The following is a 23,436-nucleotide window of genomic DNA, read 5'->3' as shown; positions in this document are numbered from 1 at the left end:
TACCACGACTCCTTCTAAACCCAGCCTGGACTTCTGGCAGTTCTCTGCTGATGTGCTGTTCCAGTCGTTTTTGGATAATCTTCAGTAGAATCTTCTTGCATGTGAAATCAATGATACTGTTCTAAAGTTTCCACGTTCTATTGGGTCACCCTTCTTTGGAATGGGAACAAACAGTGGCAAAGTTTAACAAGACAGCAAGTAATAAATGTTGGAGAGGATGTGTTGAGATAGGAATTATACGTTGTTGGTGGAATTGTAAAATGCTACAACCATTCTGGAAGGCAGTTTGGCGCTTCCTCAAAAAGCTGAACATAGAAATTCCACATGACCCAGCTGTTCCACTACTTGGAATAACTTCTTCTTGTTGTTGTTGTCGTTATGTGCTGTCGAGTCGCCTGTGACTCATAGCGACCTTATGTGCTAATTATATTGTCTCTGACAGACCTACTCCCAGTAGGTGTGTCACTGAATCAATCACTAATAACCCATTTACAAAATAGGCATGGAAAGAATTTTTACAGAGAAAGATATTTGAATGGCAAACAGACACATGAAGAAATGCTTAAAATCACTGACATTAAGAGAGAGATGCAAATCAAAGCCACAATGAGGTACCGTCTCACTCTAGTTGTCACATAGTCCAGTCACTGAATCAATCCATCTCATCGAAGGTCTTCCTCTCTTGTGCTGTCCCTCCACCCTCCCAAGCATAACTGATCCCGCCTTGCAACATGTCCAAAGTATGTCAGATAAAGCTTCAGAATCCTTGCCTCCAAGAAGCAGCCTGGTTTCTTCCTCTCCAGGATGAACTTGCTTGTTCTCCTAGCAGTCCATGGTATATTCAACACTCTTCTCCAGCACTTGGAATATACCCTGAGAAAATGAGAACTGATGCACAAATGGAGACTTGTACACCAGTGTTCATAGCAGTATTACTCACCATCTCAGGAACATGGAAACAGTCCAGATGTCCAATCACAAACAAATGGTTGTAGAAATTATGGTACATTCCAGAATGGAATACTACGCAGCATGCAGGAGCAATGATTTTATAAATTACTACCTAACTTGAGAGGGACTGAAGAGCATTATGCTGAGTGAGCTAACTCAGTCCCACAAGAACAGGTATAAAACCATTATTGTAGAATGATTATAAGTATCTAAAAGGAGTGGGGGAGGGTGGAAGCAGAGGGATGAGGATGTGCAGGGGGAGGAGGAGATTAATCATGGAGTTGTACAATTTTATGGGTTGGGTGGTGAGAAAAGTTGGAAGATTCTGTTCTAGAAAACAATGTATTCAAATTTTGTAAATAAACTAGTATATAAAATAAAGATTAGAGGGAGACTCATCAACAACCTGTGTTACGGAGATGACACAACCTTACTTGCTGAAACTGAGGAGGACCTGAGGTACTTGCTGCAGAGAGTCAAGGACTGAAGCCTTCAATATAAACTGAAACTCAACATCAACAAAAATAATGATTCTCACAACTGGGTCAGTTGGCAGCATCGTGATAGATGGAGAAGAGATTGAGGTTGTTAACAAATTCAGCTTGCTCAGGTCCACAGTCAACACTATTGTCCCTAGCAGTCAGGATATCAAAAGACAAATTGCATTAGGGAAATCTATTGTCAGGGACCTCTCTAGAGTGCTGAAGAGCAAGGATGCCAGTCTAGAGACTAAGGCATGCCTGATCCAGGCTATGGTCTTTGCAATTACTTGCTACGCATTATAAAGCTGGATGGTGATCAAGGATGACAGAAGAAGAATTGATGCCTTTGAGTTGTGGTGCTGGAAAAGAGCATTGAACATACCATGGACTTCCAAGAGAACTACAGGTTTGTCCTGGAGAGGGTGAAATCAAGCTCCTCCTTGGAAGCAAGAATTTTTTTAAACTCTATCTCACATACTTTGGGGATGTAGCCTGGAAGGACCAGTCTTTGGAGGATAGCATGCTTGGAAGGGTGGAGGGATAATGCAGGAGAGAAAGACCCCAGATGAGATGGAATGATATAATAACTGGGGTAATGAGGGTAGGTGTATCAGAGACATTGAGATTGGCTCAGGATAGAGCATAGTTCAGCTATTGTGCATTGAGATACTATGAGTTGTCGTCGAATCAAGGGCACATAATAACAGCAACAACAAAGAAGAAACACATAACGGTGCCCAGACTACTCTGTAGGATGTGTTCTGGGCCTTGTGATGCCTGCATTTGCTGTGTTCTGGCCTTTTGGTCTTAATGGTTTCAGAGGAAAAATCAGTCTGATTCAGTAAAGAGGAAATGAAACAGGAAAATAAGGGAGTCTGTCATTCAGAGCAATTATTATTGTGTTATTGTTAGGTGCCATCGAGTGTGTCAAGTATGAGTCGAGTGTGACTCATAGCAACCCTATGAACAACAGATCTGAACCCTGTCCTATCCTGTGTCAGCCTCTTAATCTCTGACACACTTGAGCCCATTACAGTCACTGTGTCCATTCACCTGATTGAAGGTCTTCCTCTCCTTACTCACCCTCAACCTTCACAAACAGGATCTTCCTCTCCAAGGAATAGCCCCTCCTAGCAACATGCCCAAAGTGTGAGAGACAAAGCTTCATCATCTTCGCGTCCAAGGAGCACTCTGGCTGTACCTTCTTTCAGATATATCTACTTGTTCTTTCGGTAGTGCATGGGATATTTAGTACTCTTCCCCAACACCACAATTCAAAGGCATCACTTCTTCTGTCATCTTTATTCACTGTTCAACTCTCAGATGTATAGTGAGTGACTGAAAAGATCTGAATCAGGCGCATCTTAGTCCTCAAACTGACCTCATTGCTACTGAGTAATCTGAAGAGGTCTCTGGCTCTCTTACTTGGATCCAGAAACAATACACTTGGTAGCAGCAGTCAGGAGATCAGGAGATGTATTGCACTGGCAAAGTCTGTAGTAATTCAGAGCAAACCTAGCAGTAATTCCGTTAAAAGTTTAAAAACATGAAAAGTTTGTCTTCCTGTTCATTGAATAGGTTATCTTTGATACCAGGTCAGAAAGTCTTGTTAAGGGAAAGGAAGTGGCTCTCCCTTTCTGGAGATTTTAAGGGGGGGAGACAAACCTCAACAAATGATTATAGCTTAATGAGGAGATCTTTCTCAAAATCGTCCACCTTCACTAAAAGGCCTGATACCAAGGTCTCTTTCAGTTGTCTTTGTAGTTTAAAGGGACACTTCTCTCTTTAAAATTATTAATAAGGAGATATTAGTCTTCTGTTGTTTTTTTGCCTCTTGCATGTTGTTGTTGTTTTTGTTGTTGTTAAGTGTCGTCGAGTCGCAGGTGACTCATAGCGACCCTATGAAGGAGAGTCCTCAACGCTTGGGTCTCTCTCATCCTCTCTCCAGATTCCTAGGGTTTCCAGAAGCAAGCTATTACAGAAGTGGATGCCACTCCTCCTTCCAAGCTTGTTTTAATCGGGGAGCTCCACCCCACTCTCTGTCCACATTGGGTAACCAGCTATTAACGCATTTGACACATCAGTGTCACAGTGTTCAGCCTCACAGCAACCACAAGTGACCGCTGTACGGCAACTTGTACACCAGGACTATTACCCACATGAAATACCAGACATGTTCATTGTCACATAGTTGGTAGAACCTAGTCTTTTTAATTTTAACAGCTCAGAAACAGCTTGTTGAATCTAAATGAAGAGCATATTGGGGACCATACTGCGAGGCATTAGACTTAATGGGGTGTTGCCTGAAATGATGATGGCTGAAATAAACATGGGCGCTGGGGCGGGGGAGGCAAGGAGAGTTTCGGGGGCCTAACTCCAGGGGTCCTGGCAATGATTCCACGCTTAACTGCTGTTTGATTTTTCATTTACCAGCTCCTGGGGAACACAGGAGCCCAGTCCTGATGTAACAGAGTGACTGAGAACTGACTTCTTCTCGGTTAGAGATATAGAAAGCCAAGTATCCTATCACTCACAGCACTGCACTTCAGGAGAAATGCTGAAATAGTCATTTTGACTGAATACAACACTATTCTTCCTCAATTTGTCGTTCCCAGTATAATAAGAGATCATATGATTGGTTCAGAGTGGCCAATACAAGTCCATCTCAGGTCACTAATGCCTGGGATGTCGGTCTCTACACATATCATTTCACTGTTAACTACTTCCAATTTTCCTAGATTCATACAAGCTATGTTGACTTACTAATGAATGTTTGCAGCTGTTTCTCTCTGTTTTTTAAGTGTTTCCCAAACTTAGGGGCTCCACTTCCAGACTGCATCTAAGAACAATCCTGTTATTCCTAGGGCTTTCGAAGGGCCTGTCTTTTCAGACTATCATCCCTGAGAGTGTCAAATGATTCACTAGAGAGTGATTGTGTTGCTCCCAGCTCATAGTAGGTGATTGAAAGAATGTTATTTGGCCCAAGAAAGAGTTTGAACCCTCCTAGGAGAATTCAGCTCGTTACCCTTGAGTCTCTGAACCGACTCAGCTGAGTCTTCAGTGGTCTTTGGGGAGGCCGTAAATCCCACCAGAGAAGCCACTGATGGATTCAAGCCACCAGATAGGCACTGCCTTTGGTTTAGGAGCTCAATTCCCTATGGACTGTGCCAAAGCCCTGGGAATCTTCCAGCAGAAATTTGGGTAGAGCCGGGGCAGGAAGGAGCCCCTTTGGGACAAGCCATGCTCACGCTCACTAGAGATTCCCTAAGCAGGAGGGGATTTCTCAGGTGAAAACAGAAACTGCGCTGAGGAACTCTTTTCTCTTTCTCTTCTGCAGATGATGGACCTTATGCCAAAGGAGGCAAAGATGCAGGAGGGGCTGACATGGCCCTGGTGTGCCGCAGACAGAGCATCCCAGGTAGGGAGCCTGCCCCGGCCCATCTGTCCCTTTCCCTGCCCCAGAAGACAGAGAGCCTTGAGTGGCCAGCCAGTGTGACTTGTACCACCAGCTCTCTTTGACCTTGTAAAAGCCCCTTCACCTCTGAACCTCCTCTGTGAAAGGAGGTGCCATCCCCTGGTATATTGCAGTCAAGTGCTTTGTGAGCGCAGATGCTCTCAACACACTGAACCCCGTATCACTCGGCAGAGGAGTTCCGAGGGGTCATCGTGGTGGAGCTGATCAAAAAGGAGGGCAGCACGCTGGGCCTGACCATCTCGGGGGGTACCGACAAGGATGGGAAGCCCAGAGTCTCCAACCTGAGACCTGGGGGGCTCGCTGCCAGGTGAGAAGGGGACTGGGGGTGCAGCAGGGAGGGATGAGAAGCCAGGTATGGGGGTGCTCAGGCAGGTAGAAACCTTAGGCAAATGGCTAGAGGCCTATTTTCAGGAGACACTCAAGGAATCCAGGCAGGAGATGCTGAAAGCAGAGGTTAGGACTCAAATCCTCAGCTGCTTCTTTCCCTCATGTATCTTCTGGCTGAGATGCCTGTTCTCTATAGCGTCCACCCTCTTCTTCCTCCCTCCAAATTCAGCACCTCTCAGGAGCCCCAGGCAGCAGCTCTACTCTGCTCTACCCTGCCCTGCTCAGAAAGCCTGTGTCAACTTCTGTAACACATGGCCTGGAGTCCTCTCCTGTCTCCTCAGACTAGGGGCTTCTTGGGGTTCTTGGTGTTAACCTCTTCATTGCTTCCTCTGTGGGCACCATGCGCAAGGCCTGATAAATGTCCAGTTGAACAGGATGGAAGATTTGTGGCAAAAAGCCAGGAGGAGTACTAGGAAACTTGGAGGAGGGAAGATTTGCCTTGCCTGGGGTGTGGGAGCATCCAATACCACAGTACCAAGACCTGCAGACAGACTAGCTTCCAAAGAATGGCAGGCCTGACGGCAGACAGGTCTAGGTTAGGATTCTCCCTGAACCTCAGCCTCCCCGTCTGTGAAATGGGGACCCAAAACGTCCTCAGAATTAGTTCAGGCAGTGAGGTGGGTGCCGGCATTCTGTGGGCACGTGGCGTTCAGTGAGCTGCCCATTACTGTTCGTGCTCTGCTGTTCCCGCTCCCAGGAGTGACCTGCTGAACGTCGGCGACTATATTCGGTCAGTGAACGGGATCCACCTGACCAGGCTCCGCCACGATGAGATCATCACCCTGCTCAAGAACGTGGGCGAGCGCGTGGTGCTGGAGGTGGAGTATGAGCTGCCCCCGCCTGGTGGGTGCCCTTGGACGGGATACTCTCTCCACTGCCTCAGCTATGGGTGGACACTGCTGCCTCCCTGCTAAGGCCTAGGTGATGGGGGTCATGCCATACGGGGTGGGTGGGACCAGAAGGCTGGCCGCCCACGACCGTCCATGCTTCTCGGGAGGTTTGCCTGCGCCTGGGGCGTGCTGTCACCAGACGGTGGTGGGCCCCCCTTTTTATAACCCACTGCTGTTGTTACAAGCAAGCTCTGGTGGTTTATAATGCATTAGGCATTGGGCAGCTCACCAAGGGGTTGGCAGTTGGAATCCACCAGCTGCTCCACAAGAGAAAGATGGGCAGTCCTCCCATAAAGAATTACGGCCTCAGAGTCACTGTGGTCACTACAGGTCACCATGAGTTGGAATCCCCTGGACCACAGCGGGGTTTGGGTCACTGTCTTTCCTTTGGCAGAGGAGGGGTGTTCTCCTACAGGAAGGCACATTGGTTCCGGGAACTGTCCCCTGCCTCTTCCCACCCCACCTCCCTGCACTGAGGACTGCGGCCTCGCTTTGACTTTTCAAAGTTGATCCAAATGAGGACATCTAAATAGCTTGTCTAGATTTGGGCTGAATCAGAGCTGGCCGTAGACCGAGCCCGAGTTCTGCCGTTGGTCTCTCTCTAAGTCGAGGATCGCATGCGTAGGGGAGAAGGTCTCTCTCAGAGCAGTTGTAAAATGAATACGTTCACCTTTTGTGCAATCTCTGGGACTGGCCACTCAGCCTTCGTGGAACGAGCTTTTGGGACATCTGCTGGCTTGGATGAGTGACAGTGGGACTCAAGGGGCCCTTCTCCATTTCTCTCCAGCCTCTGAGAACAACCCAGGGATCATTTCAAAGACAGTGGACATCTCCCTCTACAAGGAGGGCAATAGCTTCGGCTTTGTCCTCAGAGGTCAGTGGAAAAGTCCGCCTCAGGCTCAGGGGACAGGAAAGGGGGCTAATACTAACTCCATCTGTGTTCTTGGGTTTTACTCTCACTTCTAACTTTAGAGGACCTGCAATGTTAAGTCAAACGTTGATTGAAATATTTGCTAAGTGATGAAGGATATTGAAATTAGGGGGAGAATGAGGGGCAGACAGTTGTGACGGAAACAGTGGTGAAATTGATGACTAAGGGGTGGAGAATCACATTCTAAGCTGCCTACCAGCCAGAACAAAGGGTTGTTGTGCCAGCAAGTCACCTACAACTTGTGGTGACTCTGTGTTCAACAGCCCTAAATGCTATTCTAACCTGTGCCAATCTCACTGTCTCTGACACGCCTACCCACATTACCCCAGTCACTGAATTGATCCATCTCATCGAGGGTCTTCCTCTCCTGCACCATCCCTCTACCCTCCCAAGCATGACATCCCTCTCCAAGGACTGATCACACCTTGCAGCATGTCCAAAGTATGTCACACGAAGCTTCAGAATCCTTGCCTCCAAGGAGCACCCTGGTCTCAACCTCTGTAGGGTGAACTTGTTTGTTCTCCTAGCAGTCCATGGTATATTCAATACTTTTCTCCAGCACCCCAGGACAAAGGATAAGGGTGAAATGATAGGAAAGAAAGTGAGCCATTCAGTCTAGAGAAATCTGAGTATGTGCCTTAGCTTTTCAGTACAGTTTACGTTCCAATATGTCTTATGAGAGCACACTTGGGGGCTGGTTCAGGGCCTCCATGTATCAGGGAAAGGATTGGGCTCCATGGACTTTGTCATTCCCCCTTGTTGAATTCCATCCAGGAGGTGCCCATGAAGAAGGACACAAGTCCCGCCCACTCGTCCTGACCTATGTGAGGCCTGGTGGCCCGGCTGACAGGTGAGCACTGGGTCACATTGCACTGGGGTCTTCCTATGAAGAAGGCAGAGTAGGGACCATGGTGCCCATTTCCCAGATGAATGACTTTAGCCCAGAGAGGGGCCACCTTTGCCCAAAGTCATTCAGGGAATGGTGGATCCAGGACTTGTTCCAAATGAGAGGGCTGCCAAGCTCTTTCTTCCTCACATCCTGCTCTCACAGGGGAATGATGGGGAGGGACTCTGCATTGCTCTTCTGTCCTTAGTACCTTAGTTTTCCCTGAATTTGAACTGGGTCTAATGAGGAACATTGAGGCGATTATCTGCCATTGCTGTGGTCATCTGTAACCCAGCCTCCCGGGTTCTGGCTGCGGTGCCCAGCCTTGCCCTGCCTAGAGCCCAGCTAGAGCGATCAGGAGAGAGTGTGGGCAAGAACACAGCCAGCTCCCAGCCTTGTGTCCTCATCTCTCAGGCAAGAGATTCCTGGCCATTTTAAGAGAAGCCAAGAACGGTCTTGTTGGGAATCTAAATCTGTCCTTGGGACGGGGCCCTGTGTGAGCTATTCATAGAACCTCCCAGATTAGTTTTGGCCACCTGTCAGGGCCAGCGTTCTGGGTGGGGATGTAACCCAAACCAAGGTGAACCCCAGCGGGGGCCCTCCCCAGGGACTCCTGCTGAATTCTCTCTCAGATAGGTTTGTCACCAAGGCAGTGTCACTCACTGACTATCCCTGGGTTTGGGGCCTCTGTGGGCCCTGGCCATCCGCTTTCCCCAGCTACGGAAGGCTATGAGCAACTTGAAGTTTATTCCCAGCTCAAACGTGTGAGGGCTGGCTGGGAGCCTAGTCTGTACCTGGACTAGAAACCCATCAGGTTGGTGTCAAGACAGCCCAACTAGGACTTCTCACTTCAACTCTCTCATTCATGCACTCCCATTCTCCCACTCTGTGCTCGTCCTCTGTGCCCCGTGCCTCTGAGCGTGCCTGGTCCTTCCTCACAGGGAAGGATCCTTGAAGGCAGGTGACCGGCTGCTCAGCATCGATGGTGTTCCTCTGCACGGGGCCAGCCATGCGGCTGCCCTGGCCACCTTGCGGCAGTGCAGCCATGAGGCCCTGTTCCAGGTGGAGTACGACGTGGCCATCCCCGGTGAGTAGGCCCAAGGTGAGGGCTGGGGTAGGAGTGAGTGCAGACTCTCACTTCTGCAAAGCTTGAGTGGCCTCGGGCACCTCTCTGAGCGGAGAAGTCAATTGTACGTGCCAGGCGTTGTTGGATGCACTAGGGTCCAGCCTTGAGCAATACAGATGAGATATCTAGTCTCTGGGAGCTGACATTCTGCTGGGAAAGGTAGATAGAGAACAAAATCAGTAAAAGAGCCTGGCAGGCTGAGAGATGAGAAGGGCTGGATGACGCTGTTTGTGAGTTAGGGGAATCAGGGCATCAGCTATGTGGACATCTGCAGGAAGAGCATTTCATGGGGAGGGGCCAGCAGTACGGAGGCCCTGAAGGAGAAGCCTGGCTGGCACGCTTGCGGAGCAGCGAGGAGGCTGTTAAGGCTAGAACTGATAAATAACAACAGTCACTGGGCTGGACCTTCTTAGGCCTTCTTGGTCCCCACAAGGGCGCAGACTTTGACTTCCCATGATCTAGACAGCAGGAGGACAGAATGAAGGAGGGAGAAGGTGGAAGCCAGGAGGTTCCCACAGCCATCCCAGGGGAAGCTGCTGGCAGCCAACGCAGGCTGTATGCTGAGGAATTGGGAGGAGAGATTGGATGTGGGAAGCATTGCAGAGGCTGGACTAGCCCGACCAACTGCAGCTAGGACATGGTAGGATGAGAGAGGAAAGGCGAAGGATGCTGCTGGTGTTTTAAGGCTGAGGACCTGGCTGAGTTAATGGTAGCATTTTCTGAGACAGGAGGGTGGTAGAGAAGGCTAGTTTTGTGCCTGCTGTATACCAGGCAGTGAATATATGCTCACAAGCACTGTCCAGAAATCAGAGTCTCCCAGCCCTTCAGCTCCTGCTGCTGGTCAGGTGATGGTGCACTCAGTCTTCTCATCTATTCAGTGGGCGTAATGAACGTCCCTAGTCAGTGAGGGTTAAGTGGAGATGGAAGAGTGAGTCTGGGAAGTACATCTCAGCCTCTTCTCTTCTCCCACGGAGCCAGACACGGTGGCCAGTGCGGCAGCAGGGCCCTTGATGGTGGAAATCACCAAGATGCCAGGCTCTGCGCTGGGCATCTCGCTTACCACACGCTCCCACCGCAACAAACCGGTCATCACCATTGACCGCATCAAGCCGGCCAGTGTGGTGGACAGGTGAGGCGCATGCGGCATGCCTCCCTGGGGGTGTGAGGCTGCTCAAGAGGTGACCCGGAACGCTGTCCATCCTGGCCCGGCCTCCCCCTCTGCTCCCTGTCCGGCCAGGAGCGGGGCACTGCATGCCGGAGACCACATCCTGTCCATTGACGGCACCAGCACGGAACATTGCTCACTGCTCGAGGCCACCAAGCTCCTGGCCAATGTCTCGGAGAAAGTGAAGCTGGAGATCCTGCCTGCACCCCAAGGCCGGCGCCCCCTGAAGCCCTCGGAAGCTGGTGAGTCTTCTGGGGGAATCCCAGAGCTTGGGCCTCAGTTTCAATGGGGAGGAGGAGTATAAGGCCGGCGAAGCTCAGGATCCAAACCAGTGGCCAGTCACGCAGGCCAGCTACCATCATCTCTTGCAGTGGTGGAGAATGAGGGAGGCAAAGATGTTGAGAATTCACCTCACATGCTTTGGACATGTTATCAAGAAGGACCAGTCCCTGGAGAAGGACATCATGCTGGGAAAAGTCAGAGGGTCAGCTTAGAAACTAAGGATACCCTCAACAAGATGGACTGACCCTGTGACTGCATCCATGGGTGTGAACACAGCTGAGACTGAGGCACATCATTGTGTATGGGATCATTGTTAGCTGGAAGCAACTTGACGGCCCCTAACAACAACAGTGTGGGGTCAGTAGTACTGTTGGCCACTTTACAGATGGTGAAACCGAGACTTGGAGGTATAGCACTTTAGAAGACTATGTAGATGGCCCTCACCTCCATGGCTGTCACTTGTCCAGCATCTATATGCTAAGAGCTCGACCTTGTACAATCACTTTATCATTTTAATATACACATTGACTCATTTTAATCCTTCTCATAACCCTGAAATTAAGTCAGCTACTAATGCATTTTCTTCTGAGCTTTGATGGCTGAAAGGTAAGAAACTGCGCTGCAATCCTAAAAGCATGTAATCCAAATCCACCAGTTGCTCTGCATGAGAAGGATGGGCAGTCTTCCTCTGAAAACCCCCTGGAGACTGTGGGTCGGTTCTTACTCAGAGTACATAACAAGAAGACAATTTCATTCTCATTTTGCAGATAATGACAGTGAGGCATAGAAAGGCTAAGTGACTTGTCTAAATCCAACAGCTGATCAGTGTTGGGTGTGATTCAGGCAGCTGGCTCCAGGGTCTGCTGCACCCCAGGAGTGAGGGTGGGGTGCTGCTTAGAGGGAGGGATGTGAGGGGTACTCATAACAGCAGTGAGCTGTCCAGCCCAGGAAGTTTTTAAGCAGGAGGTTCCAATGGGCTGAGACATTTGAGTCCTCACTCATTCACTCAAGAAGCATTGGACCAGGTGAGAAACCCCAAGCCAGGACATGGACCCGGCCATTGGGAAGAAGATGTGATGTGAAGGCCAGTTGGGAGGATCAGGTAGGGGAGAGACAGGCCTCATGTCCCCACCACCACCATGCTGTCACTGGATGGGGCTGGACCTGAAGGCACCGCATCTGGAGGCAACCGGCCCACTGTACCACTCCTCATAGCTGACCAGAGGGAGGCTATGTGGGTTCAAATAAATTTCCACCACGGGCCACAGCTGGTTCTCCCCATGACGCCCACTGGCCTGTGACAAAGGATGCAAGAGCTGGCGCTCAGCACCCACAGGGTGACCAGGACACGTGAGCAGAATGTCCGTGCCTTTCCTAATTGGGGAAACTTGTCTCTGCTGACCCCCGTGACTTCCTCATGGTGCACGTGGGGCATCCTAGGGCTGCTCAACCTAACGCCTTATCTCCCTTTCTTCTCACTACCGGTCACAGTGAAAATGCAAAGGAGTGAACAGCCACATCGCTGGGACCCCTGCATGCCCTCCTGCCACAGCCCCCGGCCTCCCAGCCACTGCAGGACGCCTAGCTGGACCACGTCAGCCAGCCAGGACCAGAGCAGATGTAAGTACTGCTGTTCACCTATTCCCACCTTTCCTCCACGAGGGCTTGTGCCTGCTCTGTAGAGCTGCTAAGATGGGCCCCTGCCCCTGATACCTGGGTTTTATCAGGTCATTTAGGCCCAGGGGTAGGGGAGAGCAAAGAAACTTCCCTGGGGTCATACATCAAGTAGTTGATCTGAAGGCATCCCTAATTTTCCCTGGGCTGGGGTGACTTCCTGACACTCACTACGCAGTGGGGTTCACAGGGCTGTCTCCTCATCTCCCCAGCCCTGTCCTCCACTCCCTTCTCCTCACCAACCATGAACCACGCTTTCTCCTGCACTCTTCCCCACGGAGCCCAGCCCATGAGCCCCCGGACCACAATGGGAAGGAGGAGGCAGCGAAGACGGGAACACAAAAGTTCACGTAAGCCCTGGGTCTCTCTCTCCTTCTTTGGCTGTACGTAAAGGCAAGGAGGATTTGGGACAGGGCTCTGGGAGGGGTCGTTAAATGACATTAATGACACAATTGGGCCACTTAGTGGTACTACTGACTCTACATGTCTAGTCTTATGATTCTTGTGTTAAATAAAAAATTCCCAGCCCATTGTGGAAAGAGTGTCTTGAGTTAGAGATTGGATGTCTTTTCACATTTGCATGAATTTTGCCTGGTGTTTCCACTTCATTATCTTTTCATTCTTCCTTGATCTGGTCAAAGTCTCAGCGGGTTCTTGCTGTGTCTTTACCACCTTTTTTGATATTTTAGTTAATTTCTTCTCAGACAAAAAGCACACCAAACTATGCCATCTTTTTAGGAGTGACGCAGTGACTGCAGCAATGGGCTCAAGAGTATGAGAGATTGTGCAGACAGCACAGGATAGGACAGGGTTCAGATCTGTTGTTCACAGGCCATCTTTTTAGGAGTGACGCAGTGACTGCAGCAATGGGCTCAAGTGTATGAGAGATTGTGCAGACAGCACAGGATAGGACAGGGTTCAGATCTGTTGTTCACAGGGCCGCCATGAATCATTTGTGACCCAAAGGCACCCAACAACAGCCACAGAAAAATGTTTTAAACTAAATGATGAGGAACCCTGATGCTGTAGTGGTCACAGTATTTGGCTGCTAGCTGGAAAGTCGGCAGTTTGAACCCACCAGTCACTCTGTGAAAGAAAGATGAGACAGTTAAGAGTGACAGCCTTGGAAGCCGTCTGGACCCTTCTACACTGTCCTGCAGAGCCTTTACGGATTGGAATTGATTCACTGACAATGAGTTTGGGGTTTAACGATAGCCCTTTATTAGTTACCCATCCTAAGAAGGGGAGGAATAAGGAAACCCAGTGGCCCTGGCCTCCCTATTTCCCAGAACGGCCGTTTTCTACCCTGCTAAGTGTGGCGCTGGAGAAGAGTATTGAGGGTACCAGGTACTGCTAAGAAAACAGATTCATCCTGGAGAGGGTTAAACCGGGCTGCTCCTTGGAGGCAAGGATTCTGGGGCTTCGTCTGACATACTTTGGACATGTTGTAAGGAGGGTCTGGTCCTTGGAGAGGAACATCATACTTGGGAGGGTAGAGGGACGGTACAGGAGGGGAAGACCCTCTATGAGGTGGATTGACTCAATGACTGGGGTAATCGGGGTCGGGTATTGGAGACAGTGGGATTGGCACAGGATAGAGCAGGGCTTTTGTACATAGGGTCGCTATGAGTCACAAGTGACTCAATGGCACATAACAACAACAAGTGTCCCCACCCCCTGCCATCTGTCACTGACAAAAGTGTATTTTATCTCTCATCTGATTCTGAAATCTGTTTTTCTTTTCACTTTGGCTTCCAGGAGGCTTAGAATCATACTTATCTCCTTTCAAATGACCTATATTCCTCTCTTCTCTAATGTGGCTGAATTCCAAATGGCCTTTTGTTCAGACACCTGTACTGGTCACAAGGCAAGAGATTGGCATCCTCTGCAAACCTTGGAGCCCTGTGGTGTGGTGTGGAGCATATTGACTCTGCCAGGAGCTCCAAGGCAGTAAGGCTTCTATCATAAAGACATACAGCCTCGAAAATGTGGTGGCGAGTCGCCATGAATCAGAGCTGGCCCGATGGCAGTGTTAGTTATTGTTGTTAGGTGCCATCGAGCCAAGTATGACCCATAGCAAACCTGTGAACAAAAGATCTGAACCCTGTTCTGTCCTGTGCCACCCTCACACTTCCTGACACACAAGAGCCCATTGCAGCAGTCACCATGTCAGTCCACCTAGATGAGGGTCTTCCTCTCCTTCACTGACCCTTCACCCTTCCCAGCACCAGGTCCTTTCCAAGGAATAGCCCCTCCTATCAACATGCCCAAAGTATGTGAGGTGAAGCAGTGGATTTGGTTATTATACATTAGTTATCACTGTTATTACTGGGAATCTAAGGAAAAATATATAAAATAATACTCATAATAAGATAACACATATTATGATGGAGATAAATATATTATTTGGAAGCAGGAGTGGCATCCACTTCCTAAATAACATGTCTCTGAAAACTCTATGAACTTTGATAAATGTTGATAGTTGTAGAGGGGCTTCAGGCGTTTTGTTCATAGGGTTGATATGAGTCATGCTCAACTCAATCAACAATAATAACAACATACATATGTAATAGTATTGCTGAAGAAAGATAGACAGTCTCCTCTTATGCATTTACTACCTCTGAAAACTCACTGAAAGGTCAGCTATGGCTCAGTTATGACTTGACAGCACACAACAACAATATAATATGTTCTAAAATATGTAAACATCCAACAGTATATAATAAGCATTAGAATGAAATGTAGCAGTGAATTTTATTTCATTTATATTTAATTTTTTTAATATATAATGACAAAAAAGGGGGAAATACCCACAGCACATATCTGTCCAGTCATTCCTGACACATGTGAACCTCGTAGAACAGGGCAGAGCTGTCCCCTGGGGTTTCCAAGGCTGCAAATCTTTGTGGAGGTGGACTGCCTTCTCTTCCTCCCCTGGAGTGACTGACTCTTCTGTTAGCAACCAAGCCCTTAACCACTGTGCCACCAAAGGTTCATTTAGTATATAAGAATATTTAATAACTACAGTAATGTTGTGAATGACATGATGTTTATACATATAATGTATGTGTGTGTATATATACATATATGAAGGAGTGCTGGTGGCCCAGTGGCAGGAAGCTGTGCTGAATCCCAAAGGCGTGTGGTTCAAATCCACCTGCTGCTGTGTGGGAGAAGAATGAGCATTTTCCTCCCATGCAATTGACTGCCTCTGAAAACCTGCCAGAGGATCAGCTATGGGTCGGTTCTGACTCAGTGACAAACAACAACATATGCATATAATGTATGTGTATATACAGACATATAAATATATACAGTATGCCAAGATCTTTAAGTGATGCAAATGATTTGCATTCAGCTACTGAATAGGAGCTCTGGTGGTCTAGTGGTAAGGAGTTTTGCTGCCAAACTAAAGGCAGATGATTTGAATCCACTAGAAGCTCCATGAGAGAAAGATGGGCAGTGTAATTTATAACCTCTGAAAACACACCATAGGTCAGCTGTGAGTCAGTGCCGACTCGACAGCATACAACAACAATATATGTTGTTTATTATGAGATGCCATTGAGTCAGCTGTGACTCACAGAGACCCTGTGACCAGTGGATCTAACCTTGCCCTAGCCTGTATTGTCCTCACCATCTCTGATGTACTTGAGCTCATTGTTACAGAGCTCATCTGTCTTGTTGAAGGTTTTCATCTCTTTTGCTAACCCTCCATCTTTCCAAGCATGATGTCCTTTTCATGCCCAAAGTTTGTGTGACAAAGTTTCACCATCCTTGCCTATATGAAGCACCAAAGGCTAGATGGTCTTTGAGTTTCATCAGTAAGTGTACCAAGTCACGTGAAAATGTGTCGTTCATAGTCCCTTGTCTCTTAATAGGACAGTCCACACACAGTCTTCCTTAGTCTTTGCGATAACCCTGTCAGGTGGGAAGACAACCTCATTGCAGGAATCCAAGGTCAGGCGAGGCCTGCTGGGGGTCCCACTCGAAGTGCCAGGCTGGGTGTGGATAGGCAGGAAGGCCTGCAGGAGTGAGCCGCCGAGTGACCATGCCTGTGTGTCCCGCAGTGTCGCTGGCCTCCAGCACAGTGGGACCAGGTGGGCAGATCGTGCACACAGAGACCACGGAAGTTGTGCTGTGCGGAGATCCCCTCAGTGGCTTTGGCCTCCAGCTCCAGGGTGGCATCTTTGCCACGGAGACCCTGTCCTCCCCACCCCTCGTGAGATTCATCGAGCCTGACAGCCCAGCAGAGAGGTGAGCCTGCCGCCTGTCCCTGCACCTGTTAGCCTTCGAACCCAGGGGCTCACAGACAGCTGGAGAAAGGGAGTCACACTGCCACGGCTTCACCCTCACTCATAATCACATGTAACCATCACATCAGCCATCACTGGCTACATTTCATAGATGAACAAACGGGAGCTCAGAGCGGCTGTCTAACTTGTCCAGTATCACTCAGCTTGTGAGTGAACGCCCCAGGACTTGAATCCCTATTTGTTTGACAGAGTCTGTGGGCTGTTATAACTACTCTGTGTATACGTCTTAAAAGGCCATGGCCTGGTCCCCGTTGGATAGACACGAAACTGGGGCCCAGCAAGGTCCAGCCTTTGCTTGACCACGCAGTAGCTGGCTCAGGGCAGCACTGAGAGGCACACCCAGTTGGGGAGGAAGTGCTCCCGATGGTGGGGACCCGGGTCCAGTCCCGGCCCTGAGCTGCACAGCCATCCTCTGTCCCCATGAGATCGTGATGCTGGCTTCTTTGCGGGGCTGCCTCTGGTTCAGGTGTGGGCTGCTGCAGGTGGGGGACCGTGTCCTCTCTATCAATGGTATCGCCACGGAGGACGGGACAATGGAGGAAGCCAACCAGCTGCTTCGGGATGCTGCTTTGGCCCACAGGGTCGTGCTGGAGATAGAATTTGATGTGGCTGGTGAGTGGGGGACCCTAGCAGCCCTCTTCCACTTCAGGATCCCTTCCATCATACCCCACGCCTAACTCCCTAGTAGTCCTTCTCCCTGGGACACTGTCATTTATGGCCAAATAACAGTGGTATAAGGAGAGGGTTGGCTGAAGAGGAAAGAGTTTCACAGTCTATTGCCTGACTGATGAGGGGTTTTTATAGTGGGGCAGGGCCTGATGGGGTGTGGGGTGCTGAAAATCCCCCAAGGTCCTAATTAGCATGACTTTGGCAAAGAATCCAAAACAACTCATATCAGAAATCAGCTGATTGTGATTTAGATACTGTGATTTTGGACCAATCACATCCTTCTTTGTTTGTGAAATAGAAGGAGTGTGGTTAGGGTCGAAGTGAGAGCCGCATGCTAAGGTATGGCACTTGGCCATGCTCAGCCTGCCTGGCTGAGTTGGGCTGGACCGAGTTTGACTCTTGGGGCCCCAGCTGGGAGTGTGAGGTCTGGGTCCTACCCCCTAGCCCGCTCTACCCTGACTGTTGTCTTGGGCACATCTGTCTGTCACTATGCCTGTTTCCTCATCTGCCAGGGGTTGAGATGGTACTTGTTTGGGGACCCTCTCAGCGGGACCTCATGGGCCTGGGGGGCCAGGACACCTAAGACCCCCTTCCTTTGGCCTCATCATCAGTTTTTGTTTATACCCAGAGTCTGTCATCCCAAGCAGTGGCACCTTCCACGTGAAGCTGCCCAAGAGACGTGGCGTGGAGCTGGGCATCACCATCAGCTGTGAGTCCTTTAGCCTGACCAGGCCTCTTCACCTGTCTGGGAACTCCCCTGCTGGGAGAAGGAGCATGCCACGCTGTGGATAGTGCCATGCTGCGGACAGCACCACACCGTGAACAGTGCTATGTTGTAGGCAATGCCAGGCCGTGGACAGTGTCACAGCAGCTGCTGCTCAATCAGCACTTCTGAGTAGAGGCTGCAGCATAGCCTTGGGAGAGGACCTGGCTTGCTTTCTCATCTGCTTTATGGCACTTGGCTCTCTGCTTTTAAGCAAGACCATGAAGCCTCAGTTTCCAATTTGCACAGTGGGAGTGTCTAGCCTTAACAGGTCTCCTGGAGGCTGGTAGGGTGAGGCACATTTTCGTTCAGAGTGGTTTGGTTTTTGAGGTAGACACTGTTCCCAGCACCCATAAGCACAGAGAATGCATATGAGGGGAGCCGAGGAGATACTGGAGCAGCAGACGTGAGCAAGACACAACCCCTTGAGGAACTCCATTGTTGGGGGATGGGCTCAGTGGGAAACAAAAAGAGCTAGTGTATTTTGAGCACCAACTATGAGTTTTCACTCTGTGGAAGAAAAATGGTAATCTCCTCCTGTGTGATTTACTTTCTTGGAAAACCTGCTGGAGGTTCAGCTATGAGTCGGTTCCAACTCGATTGTACCTAACAACAGCTACAACTATGACGTAGGCACTAGGTTTTGTGCCTGCAGTATCCAGTTTCATTTCCCAGCACGAGGTCTGTGGCATCATCCCCATTTTTTTAAAAAAGAGGAGACAAACACTGAGGCACAGAAAGGTCAGAGTCCGATCACCTAGACAGGAAGCATCAGGGCTGAGTGCACACAGGCTGTGGGCCTAGGTGGTCCAGGGCTGACCTCATGCCCTTTTCCTCCAGCGGCCAGCAGGAAGCGCGGGGAACCCTTGACCATCTCGGACATCAAGAAAGGCAGTGTGGCACACAGGTAGGGCGGCCCAGGCAGTGGGTGGGCGCAGAGCCTCCGCGGGCCAGGCTTCTTCCCATCCCTACCCATGCCTGTGCAGGACTGGCACCCTTGAGCCTGGTGACAAGCTGCTAGCCATCGACAACATCCGCCTGGACCACTGCCCCATGGAGGATGCTGTGCAGATCCTGCGGCAGTGTGAGGACGTGGTGAAGCTGAAGGTCCGCAAGGATGAGGACAACTCGGGTAGGGCCTTCACTCGGCACTGCTCCCAGTCCTTGCACATACTCCAGCCCGCAATTCGTGGGGTCCTTCTGGCTGTGGAAGAGAGGCTAAAGGTGACATCTGAGGGCTTATCTGTGGAGACCCTTGGAAAAGGGCCCAGCATTATAGTCTGGGACCTTGCCATGTCCTCCACGCTTACACAAAGCCTGGCAGATGACATCCCTGGGTGAACAGAGAGTGGGTGGGACTGTGAATGAATGAGGGTGTGTCCTATTGAACCAAGAATATGTGAGGAATAAGCAAAGACTGCAGACTGAGACACTTCCGAGGCTACGCAGATGCTGTCAACTGGCAAACTGAGTATAAGGTAAGGAAATTTTACAGCTTGAGGAGGCAGAAGGCAGGAGTGAGGATGGCAGCAAGCAGAGAGTGAATCCCCTAGAAAGTGGCAAGGCCAGCCTTGGGAAGCAGTCACTGTGAGTTGTTGTATGCTGTCAAGTCAGAACCGACTCAAAGCCGAGACCCTCCAGCAGGTTGACAGAGGTGGTAAATCACACGGGAGGAGGTGGCCCGTCTTTCTTTCATGGAGCAGCTGCTGGGTTCAAACTGATTGTCACTGGGTTAGCAGGGCAACTCCATGCCCGCTAGGCTACTGGTAGATCTCTTGTTTTTTAAAGAGAAGTTAGAAATCTATTTCCATTACATCATCATTATTTATTTTGTGTTCTGTGTTTTAGAATGAATGTTAAATCCAGTGAGTTATTATTTCCCCATTCCCGTTTTCCTCCTTTCCCTCTTATTTTTCCATTTTAATGAGTTGAAGTAACAATTTCTGAAGGCTGAAGATGGCCTTTGGGTCCCTAGAACTCTCTGAGATTAGCATGAGTGAGGGTGAATGTGTGTGAGAGAATAAGTGAGCGTTGAGGCTGCAGAAGCCAGCGAGGGGCCTGTCTTCTCCTTGATCACCACCACTCACGGGTGCCTACCCTTGCAGATGAGCAGGAGACGACGGGTGCCATCAGTTACACAGTGGAGCTCAAGCGCTACGGGGGACCCCTGGGCATCACCATCTCAGGCACAGAGGAACCTTTCGATCCCATCATCATCTCAGGTCTCACCAAGCGTGGATTGGCTGAGAGGTGGGCCTGGGCTTCTTGGGGATGCAGGAGTGGACCAAAGTGTCCCAAACTTGATTCTGATCTTTGTTCTGGGTGTCACTGGACCAGTCACCACCCCTGTCCTTGCCTCAGTTTTCTTTTCTGGAAGGTGAATGTGTTAGCCACTGCATCCCAGGACAGAGGCCCGCTTCACAGACCACCTGGCTCCGATAGATTGGATAAAAGTCTGTTAACCCCTCTTTCCCACCCAGAGTCTCCCTAGCATCTCAAGGCAGCATTGCTGGCATTTTCCACACACCCACTGTGTGCGCCCATAGTGCAGAAGGAGCTCTTCCTGAGATGGAAGGCTTTCCCGTGGGCCCCTCCTTTAAGAAGTGTGTTTGAAACTGTGGCAGCCATGGGCTGTGAGAAGAGGGGTGTCTCAGGAGCTATCTTGCACTATCTAGGTGGGGGGAGAGGTGGGTTTGGGGTCCCAGGGGTGGGAAGGCCCACCAATAAGTCACAGGGTGGTGATTCCAACACAGGTGAGAGGAGCAGGGCCCAGAGACAGAGCCGACAAGGAAGCTGTGAGCTGCTGGTACTGAGAGACACGTGACACGTGGGGGAGCTGGCTGTCTAGGTGGGAAGGAGTCTGGTCAGGATCTGAGGGGTACACAGAGGAGGGGTGGCAGTGTGGCCAGTGGAGCAGCCGGGAGTGGCAGGATTCCAGAGTCTCCTGTTGGTGTCTCCGTTCCTCGTGTGCCCCCTGCTGGAAGCCTGGCCAACTTCAGGGTCCAGAGAAGGCTATTCAGATCCCAGATACCCTCACCAGCTGAAGAATTGCTGGGTGTTCCCTCACAGACAGCCTCCTTACCTTCACTCAGGGTTCCCCAACAGACATGTAATATAATGTGAACCATAATTCTAATTAACGTTTTTCTAACAGCCACGTTGTTGTTATTGAATACAGTCAAGTTGGAACCAACTCATAGCTGACCTGCCAGCAGGTTTTCATGTGCAGTAAATTGCACAGGAGTTGATTGCCCATCTATCTCCTAGAGCACCTGGTGGATTAGAAAAGGAAAAACCCCATTCATTTTAAATACATAGTTCACTTCATCAACATGTGATTGATATAAAAATATTAACAAAAATATTCTTTTTCCTGGAATTGAGATTACAGAGCGCATGTCACATGAGAGCTCATCTCGGTTTAGACTGTCCACATATCAGGGCCCAGAAGCCCACCCAGCTCCACGTTCCCCTTCCCGATCACTCCCTGACCCCTCCCTCCCCGTGCCCCCAGCGAGCATTCGGTGACATGCAGGGCACCAGGGTACACCTGGGCTCAACCCAGCAGTAGCTCTTCATCTGCAGACAGTCTCCACATTCAGGGTTCAAAACTTTCTACCCCAGTCCTCTGCCCCCTTTCTCCGACAAGGGTGCACTTATCCCCTGCTGTAGTTGCTTCTCAGAACGGCTTCTTAGCCTCACCCACAGACTATTGGTTTGGTCTTGGTGGAGGCTCGGCAGTGACTCCATTGAGCAGCAGGCCGGACACTGCTCAGCCAGGCAGTGCCACTGCTTGGTTTACCAGCTGTTCCTCAACTCCCCTGTGGGGCCAATTGGGGCTGGAGATTATTTTCATTCTGCAGGTGAGGAAAGTGAGGCTCAGGGAGGGGAGTCTACCCAGGGCTTTCTGCTGCTGCTGAAGTATGCACTCATACCCAGATTCCCCAACTACAATTTGATGAATGTTATCATCCCCATTCTATAGATGAAGGACTGAGACGAAGGTGGAGAAGCTTAGGCCTAAGGTTACATAGCTAATGTGGAAGATCTGGAATCCAAGCCGTTTTCTAAATTCATGCTAGACACTGGTTCCATGACCTAAATTTAGAGGCAGGCAGGATAATTTCCCAGATCCTAGACTTTATATCTCTATAATGTAATTCTGAATCATACTGGATGTAACAAGAATTATCCAGGCTTAAATCTCCAGGATCTCCAGAGCCCCTCTAAGGCCCTGAGTATCTAATCCCCACTCCCACCCTGCAACTCCTCTCCAGGACTGGCGCCATCCACGTGGGGGACCGCATCCTAGCCATCAACAGTGTTAGCCTCAAAGGCCGGCCTCTGAGCGAAGCCATCCACCTCCTGCAGGTGGCTGGGGAGACCGTCACACTGAAGATCAAGAAGCAGCTGGACCGTGAGCTTTACTCCACTCTGGGGACCACCTAGCCCATTTGGGAAGGGGAAGCCCTGCCTCTGCCCTGGGCTTTGCATGTGCATCTTCCCAGAGACACAGCCCTGTGTAGGTGGGAGGCCGCTGGTAGACACAGGGTGTGGAGTAGAGGCTGGGCGTGAACCTCAGGCTCCAGCCTCATGCTCCTCAGTACCTCCTGCCTCTTAATGTGCGTCACGGTCATAATCCCTGCATTCCTTCTTTTCTTTATGTCCCTAATGCCTTGGTAGCATGGCCACCATGAGCTTCGAACCTGGCCTTCATGGTTGCTCACCATGTGACCTGACTGTGTGATTTAGCCTCCTCCAGCCTCAGTTTCCCCATTTGTGCTCAAAGATCTTAGTAGTCTACCCTTTCTGGGTGACTACATGAGGAGCATGTATCGCATCACCCAGAAATGGAGACTTAGTGTCTGGGAGTCCCAAACCAGACTGAAGTGAGGGAACTAGCTAGCTGTCTGTGCTACATTGTCCCCTGAGGTCAGAGGCCCGTGGTAGTGACAGACCCTTTTTCTGCAGGTTCCCTCCCACCACGCAAGTCAGGCAGCCTCAGTGAGGCCAGTGACGGCGATGAGGACCCGCCTGAGGCCCTCAAGGGGGGCCTGCTGCCTGCCCGCTTCTCATCTGCAGTGCCCAGTGTGGACAGTGCCGTGGCATCCTGGGACAGCTCCGCCACAGACAGTGGCTTTGGGGGCCCAGGTAACACCTCGGCGCTTTGGACCAACACCATGCTGTCCCCCCCTCTCTTTTTTCTTCTCTTAGCTTATTGTTGCTGTGTGCCTTCGAATCAGAACTGACCCATAACTGTCCCTCCAGTGTGTTTTCAGAGGCAGTAAATCACACGGGAGGAGAATGCTCATCTTTCTCCCACAAAGCAGTTGGTGGATTTGAACCACCTGCCTTTGAGTTAGCAGCACAATTTCTTACCACTAGGCTGAACATATTTATATATGGTGATGAAGGAAGTTCAAGCTGCTTTGAAGGAAA

The 23,436-nt window shown here is 50.0% G+C and overlaps 1 protein-coding gene across 1 annotated transcript in view; it reads left to right on the top strand.

Annotated features, from left to right (window-relative positions):
- The window catches only part of GRIP2 (glutamate receptor interacting protein 2), a 61,410-nt gene that overhangs the window by 4,672 nt on the left and 33,302 nt on the right, over window positions 1–23,436 (top strand). The window contains exons 2-20 of the mRNA XM_006901036.1: window positions 1,986–2,003; window positions 4,767–4,851; window positions 5,080–5,215; window positions 5,993–6,138; window positions 6,973–7,059; window positions 7,891–7,966; window positions 8,944–9,089; window positions 10,107–10,257; window positions 10,366–10,535; window positions 12,067–12,195; window positions 12,462–12,599; window positions 16,320–16,506; window positions 17,032–17,177; window positions 17,863–17,943; window positions 18,838–18,904; window positions 18,984–19,129; window positions 20,103–20,247; window positions 22,275–22,414; window positions 22,969–23,148. Coding sequence (XP_006901098.1) covers window positions 1,986–2,003; window positions 4,767–4,851; window positions 5,080–5,215; window positions 5,993–6,138; window positions 6,973–7,059; window positions 7,891–7,966; window positions 8,944–9,089; window positions 10,107–10,257; window positions 10,366–10,535; window positions 12,067–12,195; window positions 12,462–12,599; window positions 16,320–16,506; window positions 17,032–17,177; window positions 17,863–17,943; window positions 18,838–18,904; window positions 18,984–19,129; window positions 20,103–20,247; window positions 22,275–22,414; window positions 22,969–23,148 — 2,374 coding nt within the window. The remainder of the gene's footprint in view (window positions 1–1,985; window positions 2,004–4,766; window positions 4,852–5,079; window positions 5,216–5,992; window positions 6,139–6,972; window positions 7,060–7,890; window positions 7,967–8,943; window positions 9,090–10,106; window positions 10,258–10,365; window positions 10,536–12,066; window positions 12,196–12,461; window positions 12,600–16,319; window positions 16,507–17,031; window positions 17,178–17,862; window positions 17,944–18,837; window positions 18,905–18,983; window positions 19,130–20,102; window positions 20,248–22,274; window positions 22,415–22,968; window positions 23,149–23,436) is intronic.

This window comes from Elephantulus edwardii, unplaced genomic scaffold (genome assembly GCF_000299155.1).
Source record: "Elephantulus edwardii isolate Elephantulus edwardi_28Jun2011 unplaced genomic scaffold, EleEdw1.0 scaffold00306, whole genome shotgun sequence".
In the NCBI taxonomy this organism is placed as follows: Eukaryota; Metazoa; Chordata; class Mammalia; order Macroscelidea; family Macroscelididae; genus Elephantulus; species Elephantulus edwardii.
This window is presented reverse-complemented; position numbering and strand designations above follow the sequence as displayed.